Here is a 23043-nt window from a genome sequence, read left to right as displayed (position 1 = left end):
TGCAGGCTGAGGTGCATCCGCAGGAGTCTGCTGCTCCAGCCAGGGGCTGGCAGGGCTCTGCGGCTGCCTTGGGCTCAGAAGCCTGAAGTGCCTGGCAAGGCCTGGTGGGGAGGGATGAGAGCAGCAGGTGCTGGCCCCTCATGCAAGCTGCTAAGCAAATGCAGATGGGGCTATTTCAGTCTTCAAACCTGCTGGCCACACGTCACAGATATAAAGAGAAGGCAGAATCTGTTTTTGTCCATATTAGGCCTGAAACTCACTCCTCGATCTTTCCCTCTCTCCCGCCTCCCCTAAAGCCCCAAGTGATTAAATCAAGTATGTGGGATTTGGGTTAGAATCATTGTGTCCAATCTGCAGGAATGCCGAACTAGTGCCAGCCCCCTTGGCAGGGACCCAGCCCAGGCCCTCTCTGAGCACGCCAGGACAAACATGCTCTTCCCCGGGGGGCAGCAGGCCCACTGCAAAGGAGCAGCTCTGCTCCATCTCTGCTCCTGCAAAGGGAGTCTTGGAAGGCTCCCCTTCGGGCCCAGGTGAACCTGGGGCGTGCTGGCCTCTGCCTGGCTCCCCAGCTGCACCTGCACTGCTCCACACTCCCAATCCCTCAGCCCCACTTACTGGGCATTCCACATCCGCATATCGCTTCTCCCCAGACTGCCCTTTGGGGTGATCCAAGAGCACCTGACTTGGTGTTTAAGGACTTGGGAGTCAATTCTGGCTCCGTCCCTCACTGGCTGTGTGACCTTGGGAAAATTATTCCACTATAAGTATCAGTTTCTTAATCTATAGAATGGATATAATACTATCTTGTGGGCTATTATGAGGATTAAAGGAAATGACATACTTAAAGGATCTAGCCTGGAACATAACAGGTACTAAATAATAGTTTATTCCCTTCGCCTTCCCTTCTACGTTGAAAGTCCTCCCTCCTCTGCTCCACTGTCTAAAGTTCGAGGGTAGCAGGATCCATGTCTAAGTGATCTTTATGTGCTTTTAGCATGTGGCCTGACCGTCAATAGGTGTAGGGTGTGTGTTTCTGAATGAATGAATAAATGAATGAATGAATGAATGAATGAATGATGGGCCCAAAATCCTTCCCCTGGGATTCCTGCTATATATTACCCTTGCCAAGGATCCCCCTCATCTACCCCTACACTGGCATATAGTAAGGCCTTTTCCCATTAAGGCCTGGCAACCCCGAAACGTAGTCGACAACCCAGGCCAACAACATCCCTGTTGAGATCCCGGGGACAGTGTAACACCTCAATCTGTTTCCCAGGACTAACAGGAAGAACTTCTCTCTCCACAACATGGCTTATATTTCCAAACCATCCCTTTCCCCTGAGTTCCAGAATCCCATAGAGAAAGCACCTCTCCCAGAATCCCAGAGAAGGCACTGCTCTGCTCCTGCTCCACCTCCAGCCCCACCAGACCATGGACGGGATGCCTCCCTGCCTCAGGCTGGCTGGAGATGGGGCTGGAAGAAGGTTTTGCTCCACCCCAGTCTGTCACACATACACATGCTGCTGGGAGACAGGGTGCTGCTTTTTGGAATAAGCAATGGCTCAGAAGCCTGAGGCCAATGAATGAGAAGGGAAAGTATGGACAAGCTAAAAAACATATGATAGCCTAGTAGAAGGCGAGCCATTCTCTCCCGCCTTTACACACCATCTTAGATCCCAGGGCCCAGGCAGAGGGGATCTAAGTCCTGGCAGCTTGAGTCCTGCCAGCTCAAGATGCCTCATCTATAAGAATGTGTGTGTATGTGTGAGTGTGTGTGAGTGTGCTGGGGTGGCCTCAGGGAGCAGAACATGGGATTTCATACAAGCTGAAGTTGAAGAAAGGCACACACACAAACACACTGTGGCCCAGTCCCTGAGGACCGAATGGCCCTACTCACCAGTAAGCGCCTGCAGTAGCCAAAGCGTCTGCTGCCATCCTCCCCAGTCAGCATGAAAGAAAAAGTCTCACTGGAACAGGGAGAGGTCTGGCGTCAGGAAAGCATCAGAGGACCCAGGAGACAGCCCCAAGAAGAGGGCCTGCTGTCCCAGGGAGGGGGTGAAGGGCCACGTTGCTGCAGGAGAGGATGTTGGGACTAGGGTGGGCCCCATCCAACTGCGCACTGCTGTGGGGTAAAGAGGCTCTGCCCTCTCCATCCCCACAGCCAGGTCAGGGCAGGCCTCACCTCGTATACTCTGACACGGGGAGCCAGTCCTTGGCGTCAGGGAAGCAAAACTGGGGAATGGCCTTGAGCCTCTCTTCTGCCTCACGCATCTGCTTTGTGGGTCGGTCCAGCTACAGGGAAGAGGAATTTAGGGAGAGATAGATAAGGCATGAAACCTGAGTAAGGGGTGGCTGAGGAACATCTTTTCCCTGAGAGCCCTGGACGGCATTCTACCAACTGGCATGCTTCTCAGCAAACCCTGCCCCCCTTCCCAATCTTACCAAGGGGTCTGGGTTGAGCCATCATTTACTCATTCCATATATGCCAAAGGAGCACTTTGCCTGTGGCACCTGGCACTGTGCCACGTGCTGGGGCTACCAATGGAAACCAAGTGGACAAGTTCCCTGACCCTGCACATTCTGGTCAGGAGAGTGAGATCATGACTAGCACAATTTCAGAGACTGTCACGAAGGAAATAAACAGGGTGATAAACAGAGAGCTGGGCAGGGGAGGGGCTACTTTATCTGCAAAGATCTTCTGGAAAAGGCATCGTCCTAGCAGCGAATGGAGAATGAGAAAGAGCTAGCAGCCATGAGATGAAGCAGAGCAAGGACATGCCTGGCAGGTGCTACAGCAGAAAGAAAGGCCTGGAGGAGGGAAAGAGAGGCCAGGATGGCTGGTGAGGGGCAGGAGAGAGGTGGGAAGGGATAAGGTAGATGGTGGAGAATGGGGAGTGGCTGCTAACGGGAACACTTCCTTTGTGGGTGATGGAATTTGTTCTGAAACTGATGGTACGTCTCTGAGTATACTAAGTCATTGCTTTGTACACTTTAAAGTAGGTGAATTACGTATACAGTATGTGAACTACATCTCAATAAGGCAGGAAAGAGAGAAAGAGAAAGAGAAAGAGAGAGAAAAGCCGGGGGATCTTCCTCAGGACAATCTGATTTTATTCTCAGCACACTGGGAGGGGTTCTCTCCACCCTCAGCATCTGCATGAACACCTGCACCTCCCTGAAGCTCTGTCTTCTCTCCTGGCAATGGGAGCCACACTTGGGGCAGCCAGCTGGGTCCCCAAGATCAGGGCCTCTCTTCTCCCCCAGAGGGGCCAGGCAGACAGAGGTGATGGGGAGGAGGACGGGCAGGGGATGGAGACGGCCTCACCTTGGGAAACTGGTAGGAGACTTCGGGGAGGTAGGTGTTCCGGGAGGGCTTCTTCCTGAGGGACACCACCACGAAGTACTCGAAAAGCTCCCGCTCCTGCCACTCCAGCAGCTCCAGCTCCAGCGTCCGGTAGCTGGGTGCACGCTTCAGCATCGACTGGATGTGAACTAGGCGCTGTGTGTGGGCTGGGGGCAGGTCACACATCAGAGGACAGGGCCCATACCAGCCCCCCTCCACGCCAGACTTGGGGCTTAGCTCCTGTGGATCACTTCTAAGTGCACAAGCCTGGTCTGACTCCCCACCCAGCTAGGTGTCTCAGGGTGGAGCAGCAGGAGAGAGGTGTCTGCCCTGGCACAGGGAGCCCCTGGTCTGGGTCTTCTGGGGCCTCTGGAGGCTGAGCTGGGCCAATAGGACTGCCCCAGCCAGGCAAACCCAGGGATGCATCCCTGGTGTCCGCCCACCCCTGCCCCAGTGCCAACAAAACTAGAAGAGAGCAACAGCCACAAAGGTTTCATCCTTGGGCCTCTACCAGTCCTTGCACTTGAACCTTTTGTCCCTGTCCCCAGGCCCAAAGTTTGCTTGCCTACTTGCCTGAGGCCAGTGGAGAGGGAAGGAGGGAACTAGCTCCCACCTACTTCAATCCCCCAGGAAGACCTAGGCAGGATTTCCCAGGAGAGAAAGAACAGATTTGTCCAACCCCCTGGAATGTGAAGCTCCCAGGACCTTTTCATGGAGGTGGCATCCCCCTCTCTGGAAAAAGGGGAGGTGAGTAGCTGCAGGGCCTCCGAGGAAGTTTCCTCAGACTACCACACATTCCTTATGACGAGTCCTTATGCTTGTAGTCTTCTGAACTTGTCTATGACCAGGCAAATCTCGTACCCAGTACCCACGGGCAGCAGCTTGGGAGAGTATGAGCAATGCCACCAGCCTGAACTTTGGGCAAAAGGAGACGTCTAGAGGTAACCTTGCAAGGCTGAGTTCACATGACTGCAGGAATGGATTCCCTTGTAGCCCTTCACTCTGCTGCCCTGGTCTCCCACCTGCCTGGCACCTCTCCAAACCAGACCAGTTGGGACATGGGCATGACACATGTGGAGGGAGAGAAGTCTTGCTCTCTGCAACCAGGACTGGGAAGGGGTTCCATGCTCGTGGGGAGCCAAGCCCTCACCTTTGAACCTGTCGTCGGAGTCACTCTCGCTCTCACTATTCTCATCTGGAAAAGAAACAGCAGGAGCGCACGGGTGCTGAGCCACTGTCCCACAGCAAATGCTCCCTGTGCCCGCCCCCAACTCAGCTCGGGAGGGATGAATCTGGACCTAGTCTGGGCTCCAGGGGGTAAGGGCCAGTGTCTCTCAGAGCTCAAACTGCAGATGCTCATCTATGTTCAAACCCCTCCTATCCAGTCCTGATCTGGGGGGCGCTGAGGACCTGAGTAAGTCCGAACTTTCCTTTTGCCAGAAGCAGATTCCCACATCACCTCCCTACCAGGGCCTCACAGGCCGAAGCCTGAACCAACCCACCCAGGACTTTCTTCCCTCTTTGGCCCATTTCTTTTGTGTGACCACTTCTTGGCAGGGCTCTGCCCTCCTGGGAAGCAGGAGGATTCCTACCATTGGACCACGAAGGGTAAACTGAGGCTAGTCCATGCATCTCCCTGTTCCTAATGCCCAAGGGCCCCAGACACAGCTGAACCAGTTTAGGTATCAAGGCCTACCTCTCAGTGATGCTGTCTCGACGCTGGACATAGACAGCTTTTTTAACCTCTTCTTTCCTCTCTTGGCATTGTAGATGGAGTTAATTCTTTGGACAAGCTGGGTGAAAAAGCAGGGAGGGTGAGAGGACCCTAACACCAGCTGTCCCTACTTCTGAGAGGGTTGATTAGTAGCCCACCTGTTCCCTCACTGGTGCAAGCTTTCTGCACCCCCCTGCCCCAGGCCCGATATTGGTCTCCCTGCTGCACTGACCCTGAGTGCAGATGGTCTAGTAGCTCTCCATCTACCTAGTCCCCTAAGGGGACTCCTGCCCCAAGACAAGGACATTAAACTTAGCTCCCTAGAGGAAGGAACTGTGGTCAAACCGGACAGGATGGGCACTCCTGGGTCCCCAGAGTCACTGAACCAATGGAGACAAAGAGCTCCTCAGATGCAATAACAGGAACAAGGATTCCAGCCTTTCCCCTCTGGGCTATAACCTGGAGCCCTGACAGGAAGGAGCTAAATTCCCAATATACTCAAGCATTGTTTGCAGGCTAAAAATACCACGGAGCTAAATCCTGCTGCTCTGGGCTGAGGGCCCTCTGTGTGCAAATCATTGCTGAAAACTCTGATTCTGAAAGTCATAGAAAGGAAGACCCATATTTGAGCCTGGAAATGTTTGCCTGTGCGGAAACTTCAAAACACACCCCCCCACGTGCACTAATGGGGGCCTTCTCAGGCCTGGCGTCCACCCATCCAAAGGCACAGAGTGCTCCCTGTGGGAAGAAGCTGGCCTATCTGTCCCCTAACATCCGTCCACCATTAATCCCTTAGTGCATCTTTATTGGCAAGCAGAGTGAATTAACCAGCTGAAATAGAAAGGCTGTGGGGCCCAGAATATCCTCAAGGAGAACTGAGGAAGAACCCCCAGATTAGGGGAAGGACAGAAGGGAGAGAAAGCCGCCTGCCTGTCTGCCAGCCCACCCAGCCCTGTCTGGGGAGGCTACCTTGGGGATGCGGCGGGCCCGGCGGCTGGACAGCAGCTCGCTCGTGGTGCTGAGGCTGTCCTCATTGAGGCTGGAGGGTGAAGACGGCAGGCTCAGCTGAGCCAGCAGCAGCATGTCGTCATGGCTGTGCCTCTTGGGTAATCGTGGCAGCCGGTGGCTCTTCCTTTCCGACCAGTTCCCACTGCGCAGGGACTGGCTGCCGGGTTTCAGGGAGAGCTGGCAGTGGGGACAGAACGTAGAAGAGGGACTCACCATAGAAGCCTTGGGCAGCCCCGGTCTGCTGAGGCCTGCATTTAGCAGCCACAAACTGGCATCACTGGGTCCCCAAATCCCACCCTCGAATTTCCATCCACCAGGGTTTCCTCTTTCAAGACCTTAGCTGCTAATCAGCAGCTCAGGGTAAGATTAGATACTTGCTTCCACAAAGGAAGCTTAACTACTTCTGCCAGAATAAAGAAAGCAGAGGCTAAGAAAACTGGGCTGTCATCAGAGTGGAAAGAGAAGGCCAACAGCGGATTCTGGGGGCTCCTCCTGAGCTTTGGGACAAGGCTTAGACTTTGCTCTTACTGCAGCCAGTCTTCCTGCCTCAGCCCCTGATCCAGTTCTAAAAGGCTTCTCAAGCAGAGGCCGTACTCTACGTGCCAGCCGGGCCCTGTTCATGTATTCCAAGGGGGAACACAAGTGCTCTGGGCTCTGAACACCAATGCCCAGCAAGGCAGGCCTCAGAGCTAAATGGCTTCCCACCCACCTGTCCCTGGGCTGCCCTCTTCCTCAGCCCTGTTCTACTTTCTGCTCCCTCTGTCTAGATAGCCACCCTCCAATACAGAGCACCTTACTCTCAGCAGGTCCTGCTCACTGCTAGGAAGGCAGCACCCCCTACCCCCCTGCAAGCTTGGTGGACCTCATACCCATTGTCTGAATCTGGCACTGCCCCTCACCACTCTTTACCAAGTCCTCCTTCCTCTCTGTCTCAATTTCCTCTTCCCACCCAATCAGTCTAGCAATATGTATTCAATGGAAGCCTGTTTAGACGGAGCACATTAGGAAGCTAAATTTTTTTAAAAAACAATCCTATCATTCCAAAGCCAGAAGAAATAATTTTGATATTCTCTAACCAATGTTACAAATATCCAGGTCCCCCCATTTACACGGAAAATTAGAGTTACCTGGGTAGGTCCAAAAAAGCATCTCAATTCTCCCGCCTCCTGGTCTACCATCCTGGACAAGGCCAGGAAGAGCAGAAGTCTAGAGCCTCCTTTGACTCTTCATTTTTCTTCTCATCCTGCCTTCTAGCAGTTCACCCCTTGGAAATTCATGCTTCTTCCCTCCAACAGGAGTAGCTCCAGGTCTCGTGGACACCTGGCTAGCTTTGAAACCTGGTCCCTGGGCCAAAGCCTGGCCTCCAAGTGCCTGTACTGAGACTGTTCCTGCAGACTGCAGAATGCCAAGACTGCAACCAGGGCCCTGTCTTCCTGTTTCCCACAGAAGGGGGCAGCAATGATGATAAGACAGCAGAAAACAGGGACTCTTGCCTTAGTCTGGCAGCTCAGCGCTCTGATAGCGAAAGGAAGACAGCTGGACAAGATGCCCCTAAGAGCATGTCTCAGTTGTCCCCAAGGGCTTCAACATGCCACAAGTACCTGAGCGCAGAGGTCTTTCCTGAGGTCACCTCCTTTGCCAGATGCTAATGCAGGTAGAAGCCTGAGTGGGGACCAGCCCGAGCCTTGGGAGGACAGGGCCCCAAGTGCAGCCCTCATGCTGACCCACAGGCCCAAGTTCAGCTGCCTCACCTGAGTGGGTGGGTTGTTGTACTTCCTATCCTGAGGACTCCACATCCTGTGCAAAGAGTCCAAGGAGTTCTCTGACAGTTGTTGGGATTTGCGTCCTGCTCTTCGGCTCTTTAAATCCACATCCTCATATGGATTCTCCTTGGGCAAATCTCCTGCAGAGGAGGGGAGGTTAGAGCAGGGAGAGAAGGGAAGAAGGAAACACATGCGTGCTCTCTCTCTCTCTGTCTCTCTCTCTCTGTCTCACACACACACACACAAATAAACAAGCAGAATTCCTGTGAACCAAAGAGAATGGCTTCTGCCTGGCCCTTCAGCTCATGAGTCACGCAGCTGCCCGCCGGCAGTGGGAGGCTATAGACAGATCCCGGCTCTGAGTCCAGGAGCTGAACCCCCACCCCCAGTCAGCTCAGTCTGGTCTGGCCTCTGCTTTACAAATTCAGAAATTGCACAACACTGGCTCAGCCACCCCTGCCAGTGCCCAGCCAGAGGACAAAGCCAACACCAGGCGTCTTTCCTTGGCTCTGGTCCCTCTGCTGCAAACGCCCCAAAGATACACAGTTCAAGGTAGGACAGGCTGTCAGAGGTCACGAGGTTGTCCCACTACTGACAGTTCCCTGAGGACCTACTCTAGGGCGCAGAGCTTTCCCGGGTCTTGCTCTGCTCCACGACGCCTTTAGAGCAGTTCTTCTGTTTGGCCCCCTGAGGGGACCCCAGCACGAGCACAGAGACTGGCAGGTAGTGAGTGCTCCGGAGTTATCTGTTCAGTGAGCCGCTCTCCCACTTCCCCTACAGCTGAGCTCAGTGGAGAAGAGAACGGTCCCCTTCTGGAACTAACTCTCCTCCTAACACAGGGGCAGGTGTGAACAGCTTGAAAGGGGCGGGGGTGGGAGACAGTTCTCAAGTCCCTGGGAGCAGGCACTGCAATGGCAGGGCCAAGGACTCTCAGAGTGATGCACAGTCCTTGAAGAGCAACCCCTTCCCATAAACAATACCCGCCTGCCCCTTCCCCCCGACACATGCCTGGACGTTTGTAAAATACAGTAATATTACAATCCAGGTCAGTCCACCTTCAGTCCTGCCAGAATCATGGTGGGAAAAAGGTCCACGAGAACTGTGAGTGAACACAGTCCTCTGCTCCCCTTTCCCTTGTCTCCCCATACCCTTCCTTCCATGTCAACACCACCTTGGGGCACATGGAACTTAGGTACCACCGACCAGAATAAGGTGTTGCTGGAGGCAGCACACGTGGTAAGAGCAGGGCTCACTCCAGCTCCTTGTGAAGCAGCAGGATTGAGCCTGGGTGACCAGGGAGCCCCATGGATGCCCTGGTGTGCCTCACACCCCAGGGGAGTTCAGAGGCCACTTGTCAGGGAGAAGGCAAAGGAAAGAGCTACAGGACTAGACACAAAGGCCACTGGGAATGTGGTGGGGATCCAAAGCCAAGATCCCTGCTAATTGTGGTATCCACTTACTACTATCCAGAAAAACCACAATGAATTTAGGAAATGCCTTCACAGAAGTTTGGGGGGAAGAGATGAGGGGAGGTGTGAATGGCAGACTTCAGCCAGAGCTAATCAGACTGCCAGGGGAGAAAGACAAACCCCATAAATGCAAGTCAGAGATGGCACAAGGAAGGATTTGGGCTGGATTAAGTGACTCCCAACACCATCAGAGTCCCCGGCAACTCAGCAGCAGTTTTCCTGTAACACAGTCATGGTATGAAAATGACTCGTCTCTATTCCAGAGCCCTGACTCAGCAGAGCTGGCCCAGCAATGCTGCCTCTGTGAGCCACACGCTCAACCTGGCATCCCCTGCAGGCTGTCTCCAGCCCACTCCACTGCGGGCACCTAGGAGGCGTCGGGGTTGCCTCTGCTTCTCAGTCCCTCTCCAGCACACTCACTGCAGCAGTAAGGAGTGGGGATGAAGGGTTGGATGATGCTGGACAGCCTTCCTGGCCCTGTGCAACGGGGCCAGAGCATCACTGTTGGGGGGGTAGGAGGGTGGAGGAAGAGCGCTTATTCCCAGCTCATCAACTCCCAACTGCCTGGGGCCAGGTGATCCTCCAGAGTCTTCACTGTCACCCCCCACCTACAGTATGGCTTTGTCTCAACTCCTTCAGATCAAAGTTTCTCCAAACTACTGACATTTGGGGCTGCACAATTCTTGCCGTGGTGGACCATTCTGTACATCTGTAGGATGTTTAGCAGCAACCCTGGCCTCAATCCACTAGACTCCCAACCCCTGGGCCTGTTAGGAACCAGGCTGCACAACAGGAGGTGAGAGAGCAAAGTGGCACTGGAACTACTGCCCAAGCTCCGCCTCCTGTCCACCAAGCCTCATCCCCAGCCTGTGGGAAAACTGTCTTCCACGAAACCAATCCCTGGTGCCAAAGAGGTTGGCAACTGCCGCACTACAGGAAAGTAGCATCCCTTCGTTTGTAAGAACCAAAAATGTCCTCTGAGCAGAGAGGTAGATGGTTAACAGAAGGAAAAAGGAAAGGAAAGAAGGTAGGAAGGAAGGAAAGGAAGGAGGCAGGGGAAACTCCTCCCCCGCCCCCCAAAGAACCACTGCTTTAATAGGGAATGTATTCAATAACATTGTAATAATTGTGCATGGTGTCAGGTGAGGACTAGTCTTATTGGGGTGAGCACTTCATAAGGTATATAAATGTCTAACCACTATGTCGTACACCTGAAACTAATATGATATTGCATGTCAACTATAATTGAAGAGTAGTTTTTTTTTAAAAAAGAACCACTGCCTTAGATAGATGTTTCTGAACTCCCTAATAGTTGCAGAGTGCCAGGGCGCATGTCCCAAGTTAAACCCTCTTTCTTCCATCCTTCCCTCCTCCCCCTCCCTCCCTCCCTCCTTCTCTCCCTTCTTTCTTTCCCCAGAATCAGAGCTCTGAACATTGATATAAAATCCAAACCTAAAAGAACAGATGCAGGTGACTGAGGCCCAGGGAAGTAAGAGAGGTACGATGTTGCGGCACATCAGTGACAACCTGGGAGGAAACAGTGGGGAACACCAGGTTCCCCACACTAGTCCTGCCTCTCGTCCCTAAATTTCGGGAAAGCCTCACATGCCAGTTCCTCTTGCCGCCTAGCCCGAATATCAGCCCCATCTTCAGCAACGTTGAACACCCTGTCTGATACAACCAGGCCACTGATCCTCTCTCCAGGAAGTAACCACTGGCCCCGGCCCAAACCCTGCCTCCCAGGCTTCCTTTGGGCCCTTCACCACCCTGGTTCACCTGCTGCTTTCCACTCCCAGACTGCCCCCAACTCCCCTTCTGGAGCTGCCTCACAGAGACACTCCCCATCATCGCTCTGGGTAATACAGGTGCCATGGGGTGGGGATGTGCAGAGACCACAAAGGCCCTGAGTCTTAGAGCCACTAAACTGAACCTGCTGAGAGCAAGTTAAGACCAAAGCAACAGCTCAGAGCTGGGTGAGGAGGAGGTCTGGAGAATAAGGCTCAGAACTTCCTGAGCAGCAGAGCCACACCACGGCTGGAAAGGCTACAGCTGAGTGGAGAAACATGGTGGAGAGGCAGGAGGGACAGGGATAGGAGACAGAAAGCCAGGCGGACTACAGGACTTTCACCTGCATTCCTTCCCACACAACTTCCCTGCAGCCCCCCTCTGCCCTGGGGGAGGGAGACGGTAGGCCCTTCCCCTCGAGGCCTGGCCCTGAGCAACCCCACCTCCTCTCATGAAGCCCAGCTGGGGAAGCCAGAGGTCTCAACCCTCCCAGCTTTGCTGATGAGATAAGGGACAAGGGCATCGCCAAGAATTTTTGCTTTGTGCTCTTTTAAAGGGACTTGTCAGAGCCCAAACTTATCACAGTGATGCTCTGGAAGGAAGAACCCAGCCCCACCAGGCCCTGCCTCCACTCCTTCCATTGCTCCTTGGGTCCTAACACCCTCCTCCCAATACACACCCAACTGGAAGAACCAGTTTGGGAAGGGGCACGCACGCATGGGTGCATGTGCATATATGTGCACAGGCGCTGAGAATTTCTCCAAACAGAATCCTAAGCTTCCTGGACCACACCCATGACTAGGGCGCTGGGTCAGTGTTTCCCTCTCCATCCCTCTGTCCCAACCAGCTGTTTCTTCCTGGCAACAGCTTCCCCGCCCCTCCACCCCCTCTCACACACACACTAGAGGGAGGGCCAGGGTAAGGGCCCAGCTCCCCTTACAATGCACAACACATCAGATGGGGAGCTGTAATGGGCCAGTTGTTACCCACTCTCCAAGCCTGGACACCACTTCCCAACTGCCAGGGCACTGTTCCTGGGGCTGTGCCCCTGGGCTGTAGCCTCCATTCTGTTAGGTGCCCTCTGTTCCTTTCCTTACTGCTTCCCAGCCTGGGGACAAACGAGAAGAGGGCAGAGAGAAAGAGCAGAGGCTCAAAGAGCTCTGCAGCCAGGCTGACTGGCCTGTCCCCAGCTCCCATCCCACTCAAGTTCCTGGAAACTCTCCCTCATCCCCGGCTAGCTGACAGGAGTGGGAATCTCTGTAGGAATGCAGCCCAGGCTCCCTGGTCCGGCGCCGAGGCCACTCCACAGAGCTCCCTAACAAGCTGCTTCCTTGGGTGCATTTTTAAGTGTCAGGCTCAGAATGCAAACAATTATAAGGCTTTGTCAAATAGCAGCATCTTCCGGGGCAGATGTCAAGTTGGACAGGTAAGAATTAACAGCCCCAGGAAGCAGCAAGGCAGTCAATCTATTTTGAACTCCTCCATTGCAAGTTAGCAGGAGAAACTCCAGCCTGTTCTGGAGAATCCCATCCCAGTTCCCCAGGCGCCCTGCCTGGTGTGGGTGGGAGGACAGCAATCTCCCAAGGCCCCTTGTTCGAGTCCACTGCTCACAGAGAAGACAGGATAGTCTCTGGGCCAACGGCCCTCAATCTCTAACAGCCCACAGTCGGCTGGTCCCCAAGATGGAGATGTAGCGTGGGTGCTCTCCCCTCCCTGCCCCATTATCACACACCCCACGAGTGTGTCCCTCTGCAAGTGAGGCGGCACCGATGGAACCGGAATCGACCATAACCTCACGGAGCACAGGCTGGGCCAAGAGCAGAGACAGGCTCTTGGGAAGTCAGAGGCACCGGAGGGAGGCAGAAAGTGAAACTGACATTCTGAATTCAGAAACAAGGCCCCCTGCAAACCTCTGGAGGGGGGTCCAAATTCTTGGGGCCTGTCTCCATCTCTGGAGACAGGGATAAATCAACCAGAATCTAAGAGAAAGAGCTGTTTTCCCTCTAGCCTCCCTGGTCAGGTCTAGAAGCTCCCACTGGGCTGCTGTGAGAGATACAAAGGAGGACAATGTGCCCAGGGCACTGAACTACCTACAGACACTGACACCCGCCCCTTACCCCACAAGGCACAGCAAAGCCCAGGTGCCTGGGTCACTCCCCCGCCCTCTCTCCTATACCACCTCCCCCTTTCCTCTCCCCCCGAATTCTCTAGGCAGGCGCCAAAGATCAGAAGCCAGTGAGCAGCTAAGGACCACGCCCCAACTCTGGTGTCACTCCACACCAGCCCTTATGCCTGATTCTAAATCACCCACCTGAGAAACGTCCAAGGAGCTCCTACATTTGCCTGTCTCCTCATGCCATGTTCTCAAGTGGCTTCAGAAGTCCCCTCCACCTGCCTCCCCCTTCCCGTTCTCTCTAGCCTGACCTAGAAGGCCCAGAGAATAGTTCTGTTGCTCAGGAAAGAGGCTCCAAAATTTTCAGACACACATGCACGCACACACACACACACACCAGACACTGCCCCCAAACAAGCCCAAATGGAGTCCTAGAATCATGGAACTCAGGATCGCTCAAATGGTTAAAGTGTCCCTTTCTCTCACTTCAGCTGAGACAAGAACATCCTCCCACCTGAAATCCCTGGGCAGCCCAGATGGGCTGCAAAGATCTTAGAGAAGAGAGAACGGTGAAGGCCACGGTGTTGGCAGTGCCTTCTCTGTCCGGGACAGAGGCCACAGGGCTATGGGCAGCAGTGGTGCCACAACTGCCTCCCGACCAAAGAAAACTGGAATTCACCCTGCCACTGGGGGTGGGGGCAGGGAGGGGGCTGTGCCTCTGATCCCCACAGGTCTTGACCTCGATGCCAAGTGACCCATGTACACAAAGCTTTTCCCCCAATGGTAAGGGAAGAGGCCCCACCACAAGCCCTTTTGCTGTTTGAGGGATTTCACTCCCACAACCTTCCTGGTATGACCTAATTTTGAATGGCTACATGTTAATAATCACTTCATTCCTGGGAAAGCAGAGCCTGTGTGGACCCAAGCGCTGCTGCTGGCATCCCAGGAACGCTGGTCTAGCAAGTTCTAAGAGGGAAACAATGAACCTGACGGCTCAGATCGAATGAGGGAATAAATGCTTCTCTTTTCCTAAGATTCCAGTCTTATGAGAATCTAGAAAGGTCTCCACTAGGCCACTTCTCTCTAATGTGTTAACTAAGACTATGTTCTCTAGCTTCCAGGCCCAAGACAGGCAGAGAGGAGGGAGGGATGAGGGCTGGTGGGCCAGCACACCCTACATGGGGACACGCCCTCTACTTGGGCAGAATTAAAGCCCCCACTAAAGAGAACGAGGCCAGAACTAAAATGAAAGCCAGAAATAAACCCACCCAGCCCAGATTAGCGCGGTTTTATTGACCCTCAAATGCAAGTTTGCCAACACCCAGTCCTCCCACTCACTGGAGGGCAACGTGCCATTTGCCTCACATTTCTGACCTTCTGAGCAAGAGGAATTAGCGGTTCCAACTGTCTTCTCAGAGGTGTTTATAGAGCAAATGGCCTTGGGAGGCAGGAACAGTAGCTCCTCCAGACAGAGGCAGATCTGATTCCTCACTGGAGTCACAAGGACCATGTCTCCTCATGGGCAGGTTTGCTCACAGACCCTTGACAACACTGAGGTTTCTTCCTAAGCCCTGAGTGCAGCCTCCAGCTGGACCTCCCTACACCACCCTCAGGACTCAAGAGCGAGGGGAGTCCATGCCAACACGCTATGCCAGGAGGAATAAACCCTCTGTCTATGGTCCAGGCATCTTGCTTCTTCTGCCCGCATCTGTGACTCTGGGGCCGGCCGGCCTTGCCAGCCTGCATGCAGAGCAAAATCTCAGACACTTTCACACTAAGAAACCAGGCACTGTGCTGGGTACTTTGATATATATATTTAATCTCCTTTAATCCTAACAATAATCCTATGACGTATTATTGCTTTTATTCGTTGTTATGACATCGTCGTCATTTGAGAAAACAGAGGCCTCAGAAAAGTTAAGGGATTTGCCTAAAGGACACACAGCTCAGGAAGGGCACCTGTTGGACGCCAAAAGGGTTTCCAAAAGTAAAAGAAAGGGATAATGTGGTTTTCCCCTTTTGTATTCCCAAAAGTCCTTTGGGTTTCGGTTCATTCAAAACTCGGATTTAATCTCTTAGCTACTCAGCCTTTGCTAAGCTACTTCCTCTAAAGACCATTCCCTTGAGAAGTTCCAGTAGCCAGGCCCTGGCTGCTCATGGTGAATGCGGTGGACCCTGGGAGTGCCCCCCTCCTAGTCCTGTTCTGCAGCAGCCCCCAGAAGTCACCCTGCCCACCACTCCAGCCACTGCTTACCCACAATGTCTTCATAGGCATTCTCTTCTAAAGTGCTTTTGGATCCAAACTTGGGTTGGCTCTCAGTACCATTCTCAGTGGGAGAAGAGGGGTACAGGGACTGGAGACTGGATGCGTCCTCAAACTCAAAGGATTTTCTGTGGACAACAAGAACACAAGTCACTCCAGCTGAACTAGATTCCTGCTGCCTTGGGGAACGGCCACGGGCAAGAGCAAAGCCCCGAAGTCCTCCTCCAGAGACCAGCTCCTGAGCAAAGAAGCACCAAGACAGATCCAAACTCACTGCCCAAATGAAGAACCAGAAGGTCTGAAAGGCCTGGGCGACTTAAATCATACCAATAACAAATGACCACAGGTGAGAAGGGTGCTCTGCGTCAGAGGCTGAGTCAAGTGCTTCACTGGAATTACCCGGTTAGTCTTCACAGTGCCGCTACTGGGCACTGTGCCATTTTACCAGTGAGGAAACGAGAGCTCAGGGAGATGAAGACATAGAGGCAGGATTCTCCCAGGGTGTCTGACTGCAGGGTCTGAGCTTTTGACTCGGGCCTCCAAGCCTGAAGAAAATCCTCCTTGAGCAGCATCTCCCTTCAGAGTCTCACATCGTGTCTGCACCCCAGTGAGGGCTCCTGCCCTGAGCAGGCAGTGAGGGCTCTGAACCTGACAGGTGATTCCCAGGGTTGTTCGGGGGTCAGGGAATCAGCTGATGGTGGCAGTTTGCTAAAACAGGAAGGGCTGAGCCCTCAACACCAACCACACCACCTCTGAGGTGGAACTAGCAGAACAATCTGCAGGATGAAGCTACTTCCAAGATCCAGCTTCCCTTCAGTTGGTCACTCGCTCCTTTCTAACCCCCCAATCACCCTTCCATCTACTGTAGAATTTCAAAATCACAGCTTGTCAGCTCCCCAAGCACTCTGAGCCACAGTACTCTTTAGTCCTCTCCTTCATGGGTCAGGTACTGCCCTGACCTAAGACTTGACCCCAGCTGCAACCTCTCCCTCTTCAAGGCAGGTCCCCAGCAGGCTCCTGGGAGGGAGAGAAGGCAAGACACTGACCCAATTCCTCCTCTCACCCATTGATAGCTCCCTCTTCTTTTGGGCACCATTAGGCCTTTTGGCCAATGAAGTCCTTTCTCTCTTGCTTAATGAACAACTCCTGCTAAGAATCCTGGGGTACAAGGACCAAAAGTATCCTAAAGGCCACACCTTGTCCTCAGCTTGCCTGGCTACTCTGCAGCACTTGTCACCACTGAACCCTCGAAGCAGCCATCACCTCCCCCGCTTCTATGACACTGTCCCTCCTAGTTTTCAGCAGCTTCTCTGGCAGTTACTTTCCATGCTCTTGTGAGGGACCCCCTTTCCACTTGCCTCTCCAGTGCCAGGATCTCCCAGAGTCCTGTTTGTAGGACTCTTGCTCACTTGGCACTTTCTGGGGACCAGATATTGATGGCCAGCACCATGATAACCATTCTACCACAGTGATGCCAGATCTGTCTCTGACCCAGACTTCTCAACCAGTTCTATATCCAACGACCAAGCACAGTGGTTCCTGAGTGTCGGCCCTCAGACCACCATTGGTCTGAGACCACCCTTTCATTAACATGTACGGTGGAGTCGACACCTTCTGCAAGCAGTCCTCCAGTTAGCAAATAAGACACAAATCATGTTCAGCCAAATTATCCTTGAAAATCCCTTAGGAAGGCCCCATACCGGGGACCAGCAAACTGTCTTTCACTAAGATTAATAGAGTCAGCTTCTCCCCCAGATTTCTTAACAGATTTCTTTTTTTAATTTAGTGATTTGTTTTTTGAGAGAGCAGGGACAGGGAGAGAAAAAGAAACATGGATTAGTTGTTCTACTGATTTATGCACCAACTGGTGGATTCTCGTGTGCGCCCTGAGTAGGGAGGGAACCCGCAACACTGGCATATTGGGATGACACTCTCACAGCGGAGCTGCCCAGCCAGGGCAACAGAATTCTTTTTCCTTGGGTGAATACCAGAAGAAACATTTGGCTTTTTTTTTTAAATTTAAAAGTATGTTAAATATAAGAATCATACCTGGCACAACAGATACAAACTCACCACCTCATGCTCTTCAGGGGAGTATGCTCACGGTATGGAAAGGCCAACAAAACAGCCTGTACTTTTTGGGCCATTTCTCTTTTTTCCCCAAGAGCACAGATTTAAATCTGCCAAGTTATTTCTTACATGAAGTGAGTCCACCATGTGTGGTATGTATGTGTATATATTATATATAAATGTAATGTGTGGGGGAGTGTGTGTAAACCTTCAGGCTCATCTCCTATCTCCCCACCCCCTCATTTCACCTAGCTACCGTATTTTTTGGACCATACGACACACCTAGGTTTTAGAGAAAAATAGGAAAAAAAATTTTAAAGCAAAAAATGTGGTCAAATATTTAATAATATAAATAACATAATACTTCACCAACGTAAACAGAACTCAACAGCAGCATTAACAACCATTATTCCTCCCAAATGGGGGGGGGTGCGTCTTACAGTCCAAAAAATACAGTAACTGCTTTCTGATGTTCTAAATTTAGCTCAGCAACTCCATGAGGAGGCTTCCCTGTCTCCCCAGTCCAATTTCAATGCCTCTCCCGCTAGATCTCTGCAGGGTCTTACCCCCCGACATGGACCATGGCATGTGGCCCAGCATCTATGATGGATTTGCGCATCTATCTCCTGCACCAGACTGAACGCCTTGAATGGAAGAGCTTTGTCTTATGTGCCCTGGTGTCCTCTTGACTAGGACAAGGCTTTGTGCACAGCAGGTTCTATCTAGGTATGTGTTTATAAGAATAGATGAAGACAAAGCAAACACTCTCAGTGGGCTGTTAAAGACTTGAAAAGCCAGTGAGCATGTGGGGTGGGCCAAAGCAGGGGGTCATCCTTAGCCAAGGGCTTTGTGGTCCACGGGTCTGCACCTTTGGGATGTCCTCTCTGCACGGCAGGAACGTTTCTGTTGGGTTGGCCAAAAAGTCTCTTTGTTTTTTTCATAAGATGGCTCTAGTAGTGCTTAGTTGTGCTTAACTTTATTTAAAACAATTTTGTGAGATTGTATTGTGACAGCTGTCAAATCAGCATTCATAAAAAAACTGGTGAATTTTTGTGTAGCCATTTAAATATTGAAGGTGGAAGAAAATATGCAACATTTTCAGCATATTATGCTTTCTTATTTCAAGAAAGGTAAAAATGCAACTGAAATGCAAAAACACATTTGTGCAGTGCATGGAGAAGGTGCTGTGACTGATCAAATGTGTCAAAATGGGAAGTTACATGCAGGAGATTTCTTGTCAGACAATGCTCCATGGTTGGGCTGACCAGTTGAAGTTGACAACGATCAAATTTAGACATGAACTGAGAACCATCAATGTTACACCATGTGAGATAGTCAACATCCTCAAAATATCCAAATCAATAAAGCTATTGGTGAAAATGAAATATATGTCTTTTATTTTATGAAAAAACCACATGAACTTTTTGGCCAAACCCAATAAATGACATACAATATGCTGGATGAAGTCTGAGGTATGGGGTTAGGTTGATGAACCCCAGAAGTGAAGCAAACCTGAACGCCCATCTGACTCTGGGTTGGAGGAGAAAGGCTGAGAGGCAGCACAGGCCTTCCAAAGGAAAAGTTGGCTTGCAGCCCACCCCAATGCCAAGAGCAAGATGCCTGTCAACTCTGACCCACTTGAACTCCCAAGTCATCAAACTGTGGAAATGGCTGGGTAGTCAGGATTGGGAATCCTGAGACTGACCAGGAAACCAATATGAGTCTCAGAACAGGTCATTCTTCAACATGGCTAACTGGTAGGTGAAATGTTCTTTCACTCCTTTTCCCATCAGTCTCCCTTCAGGATCCAAGGATCCCCTCTTCATCCAGGCCCAGATTTTCTATGTGGCCAGGTAGCCCTCAGGAAAGAGGAAGTCACATGAAATGTGTCAGTACTACTGTGTTAATGATAACATGCAGTGTTCAGATAATGCTGCACTCAGAGAAATAAGTTTCTAATGCTGGCACTTCAGGTAGTCGTGAGGCTAAAATCCTACGGTTCTTCTAGGGACTGTCTATCCTATCCTGAAGTAACATGGTCCTACCCTTCCCAGAGAAGACAGAGGAAGTTCCAACAGGGCTCAGAGGCCAACTCCGCTCCAAAGGCTACACCCAGCCAACACCTTCAGTACACAGCATCTGGAAGAAGCACTTCATCCCACTCCCTCATGTTTAAGTATCCTTTTCCTGTGAGAGCAAAAGAACAATTTCCTTTTCACCTAACTCATGTTACCACCTGCAAATTATTTGGTGCTTTGGAACTTCTGCCATAAAGCACTACTGACTGCGACCCGCGACTACAACCTGCTCTGCACCCTCGTGGGAAAGAGAGCTGCCATGTCCAGCTATCAGGCACGGGAGGACCATGCGTTACCTGCTCTGGGACTTGCGGTGCGCACGCACGTCCTTCTTGGGTCTCCGGGTGACTGGCGGGGCTGGGGTGGAGGGCAGGGGAGGTGGAGCAGCAGGTGTGGGCGAAGGAGGTAGACCATTGCTTGGCTTACTCTTAGGGTTCCTGTCAGCCTCATACTCAAAGGTGCGCTTGGGTTTGGGGACAGGATTCACAGCGGAATCAGGGGAGCTCTTCGATGGCAGCAGCTGGGAACTTGGGCTATTTCCAGGGGTCCCTGGCTTAGTGGAGCCACTGCCTTCCCTCTCCAGGGGTGGGCCTGCCTCCCCCCTTACTCCAGCCACTCCTGCCCGGCTGCCAGTGCTCACACCCACGCTCTCTGTCAGTTCCTCCAAGGTGCCCACGGTCCCAGTCTTCCTTCTTCCTCGGTCTACACTGTAGCAGCTGCTGGGCAGCTGGGGGAGTCCCCGGCCCGGCTGCTCCTTCAGGGCCTGTTCAATTTTCTGGATGCGACTCAGCACTGCTGAGCTCTCCTTCCTGCCACTGTGCCCCCTGAGGAAGGCGCTGGGCTCACTCCGGCCTGGCCATTTCTCCAGCCGGTAGAGAGAGTCCCGGATAGGGAGGGTCTCTCCTTCCTCCTCGGTCTCAGGGTAGGAACACTCAGAGAAGGTCCTGCTCATTCTCCGGAGGCCCTTGAAATCAAAGGTCTTTTCTGAGCTGCAGGGGGACGGCAAGACACTGGGACAGCCCGCACTGGGACAGCCCTCACTGGCCGCCCACTCGCCCCCAGAGCCCTCCCGCTTCTCTCCACACACACTCATCCTGGGCAGAGTCTCTCGACGACCCTCCCATGCTGAAATCTTCTCCCGGATGCCCAGACTGTGGGCACGGGTGCCAGTGCGGTTCTGAAAGGCGCTCCGTGGGCTGCAGGCTGGCCCCAGGGATGGAGTGCTGTGGGCAAGGGGGAGGCAGGCAGCTATTCCCTCTACATCCTGGGCTGCCCTTTGGACATTCTCCTTCTGGTCCTCTCTCTTGCACACTGAAGGGCTTCTGTCCAAATAACTGAAGCTGGTGGCCTTAAGGGGACAAATGGGTGGTGAAGTGTCTGGGGAGGAAGCTTGAGGATTTGAAGGTGAAGGCTCACAGGGGTGCCAGTCCTTGAGGAGCAGCCGGGAGCTGGAGCGGCTGGGGTACCTGCAGGCTGACGTTTCACTGTCACTAAGCGGGTAGATAGGACTCCTTGGTGGGGAGAGAACTGGAGGTGGAGAGACTGACTGAGACCTAGAAGCAAAAAAAAGAAAGAAAAAGAAGAGAAACCGGCAATCAGTGGCCTGACAACCAGAGGCAACACATTTTAATCCCAGAGAGCTCAGTAACTCCTTGACTCTTTTTTTTTAAAGGTTTTATTTATTTTATTTATTTTTAGAGGGGAAGGAGAGAGGGAGAGAAACATCAATGTATGGTTGCCTTTTGTGCATCCCCTGCTGGTAGTTGGCCTGCAAGGAACTGGTTTGCAACCCAGGCATGTGCCCTGACTGGGAATCGAACCTCGATCGTCTGGTTCACAGGCCCGAGCTCAATCCTCTGAGCTACGCCAGCCAGGGCCTTGAGAGACTCTTGAAAGCACTCTATTCAAGTAACCCACCTTCAAAGCTGCCCTTGAGGAAAAAACCGGCCCCTCATCCACATCAGGCCTCTCTGCCCAACTCAACCCCACAGACCCTGAGGACTGCGTGCAACAGAAGCCGGTTGAGGTGGGCAAGAGCACCTCAGAAGTTCACATCTGCCACCCAGAGAACGGTAAGACCAGTGGAGTGCTGCTAAGTGTTTAACAATTGGCTCTCTGGGCAAAAGCATAGATTTGTAGCATTTACCAAGTTCCACAGTATTCCTACTTTGGCCGATTTCAAGCTACGATTCTACGTCACTGAATGGGGATTTGGGGAATGACACTCCTGATTAGTTCTCATGAGCTGGTACAAAGCAACTCCGGCAAACAGTTCCTGAAGTAGTCCCCCTGATACACACTCAAGCCCTCTGACCTGTCTCTTAAACAAGCCCCTGTATTCCCTGATACTCCTGCTACTGGACAGAGATACTGCTCCTCAGACTGCGTCTTGATCAGAATTCAGATCTCTGAAGGTCTCAAAAATATCAGGAGGGCCCTTCAAGAGTCCTTTCCACTCTCAGGGAGGAGACAGATGGGGAGAGAGGACACTTCCACCCGCCAGCCGTGGCATCCCATCAAACAAGCCAGTTCCCAGCTCCAAATGCACATATGGATCTCAGCAAATATCAGGAATAGGTCTAATAAATGCTTTTACATAGATTAACTCATTTAATCTTCATAAAAACTCTATAGGATTATTATCACTTATTATTACCCTCATATTACAAATGAAAAACACGGAGGCAGGGACTTCAGCCAGGATGGAGGCATAGGTAGATACATTTTGCTTCCTCGTACAGCCAAAAGGACAACCACCAATTTAAAAACCAAAAACAACCAGAACTGCCAGAAAATCAAACTGTATGGAAGTCTGACAACCATGGATTTATTAAAGAAACATTCATCCAGACTGGTAGGAGGGGCAGAAACAAGCAACTGGGGTGGACAGGATGTGTGGCAGGGTAACAGACCGGGCCGGGCAAGGTGGCAGCTGGCAGACCAAGTGGTCCCACATTCACATGGGGATAAGCAGGATGAACAACTGGGGAGGAAGACAGACCACGCAACCCAGGAGTCCAATGTGGGAAATGAAAGCCTCAAAACCTCTGGCAATAAAAACTTGTGTGGGGGGGGGTTGCAGTGGGAGAAACTCCCAGCCTCACAGGAGAGCTTGTTGGAGAGACTCACAGGGTTCCTAGAATGTACACCCACCTGGGAATCAGCACGAGAAGGGCCCAATTTGCTTGTGGGTAGCGGGGGAAGCCGAGAGCCAAGCAAGTGGCACTGTTCCCTCTCTGACCCCTCCCCCACATACAGTGCCACAACACAACAATGTGGGTGGCTGCTTACAACATAACAAGAGTATCCTTTAGAACATAACAGGTTTGCCGAAACAAAGAAATATGACCAAAATTAAAGAACAGATCAAAACTCCAGAAAAACAATTAAGCGATGAGGAGACAGCCAACCTATCAAATGCAGAGTTGAAAACACTG

General features: G+C 52.2%; 1 protein-coding gene across 8 annotated transcripts in view; it reads right to left on the bottom strand.

Moving 5' to 3' along the window:
• DENND2B (DENN domain containing 2B) overlaps positions 1-23043 on the bottom strand; it is a 160770-nt gene that overhangs the window by 15728 nt on the left and 121999 nt on the right. For 7 of the 8 annotated variants that reach the window (XM_037050129.1, XM_037050128.1, XM_037050133.1 and 4 more), the window contains 9 exons: positions 19903-21159; positions 15450-15586; positions 7817-7968; positions 6027-6242; positions 5040-5136; positions 4494-4538; positions 3326-3510; positions 2183-2292; positions 1898-1967 (listed from right to left, as the gene is read on the bottom strand). In XM_037050129.1, coding sequence (XP_036906024.1) covers positions 1898-1967; positions 2183-2292; positions 3326-3510; positions 4494-4538; positions 5040-5136; positions 6027-6242; positions 7817-7968; positions 15450-15586; positions 19903-21159 — 2269 coding nt within the window. The remainder of the gene's footprint in view (positions 1-1897; positions 1968-2182; positions 2293-3325; positions 3511-4493; positions 4539-5039; positions 5137-6026; positions 6243-7816; positions 7969-15449; positions 15587-19902; positions 21160-23043) is intronic. The other variant, XM_037050134.1, reaches the window with a different exon arrangement.

Source organism: Sturnira hondurensis, unplaced genomic scaffold (genome assembly GCF_014824575.4).
Source record: "Sturnira hondurensis isolate 20B ecotype Veracruz unplaced genomic scaffold, ASM1482457v3 Scaffold0006505, whole genome shotgun sequence".
In the NCBI taxonomy this organism is placed as follows: domain Eukaryota; kingdom Metazoa; phylum Chordata; class Mammalia; order Chiroptera; family Phyllostomidae; genus Sturnira; species Sturnira hondurensis.
Note: the sequence above shows the minus strand (reverse complement) of the source record. Positions and strands in the feature narration are given on the sequence as shown.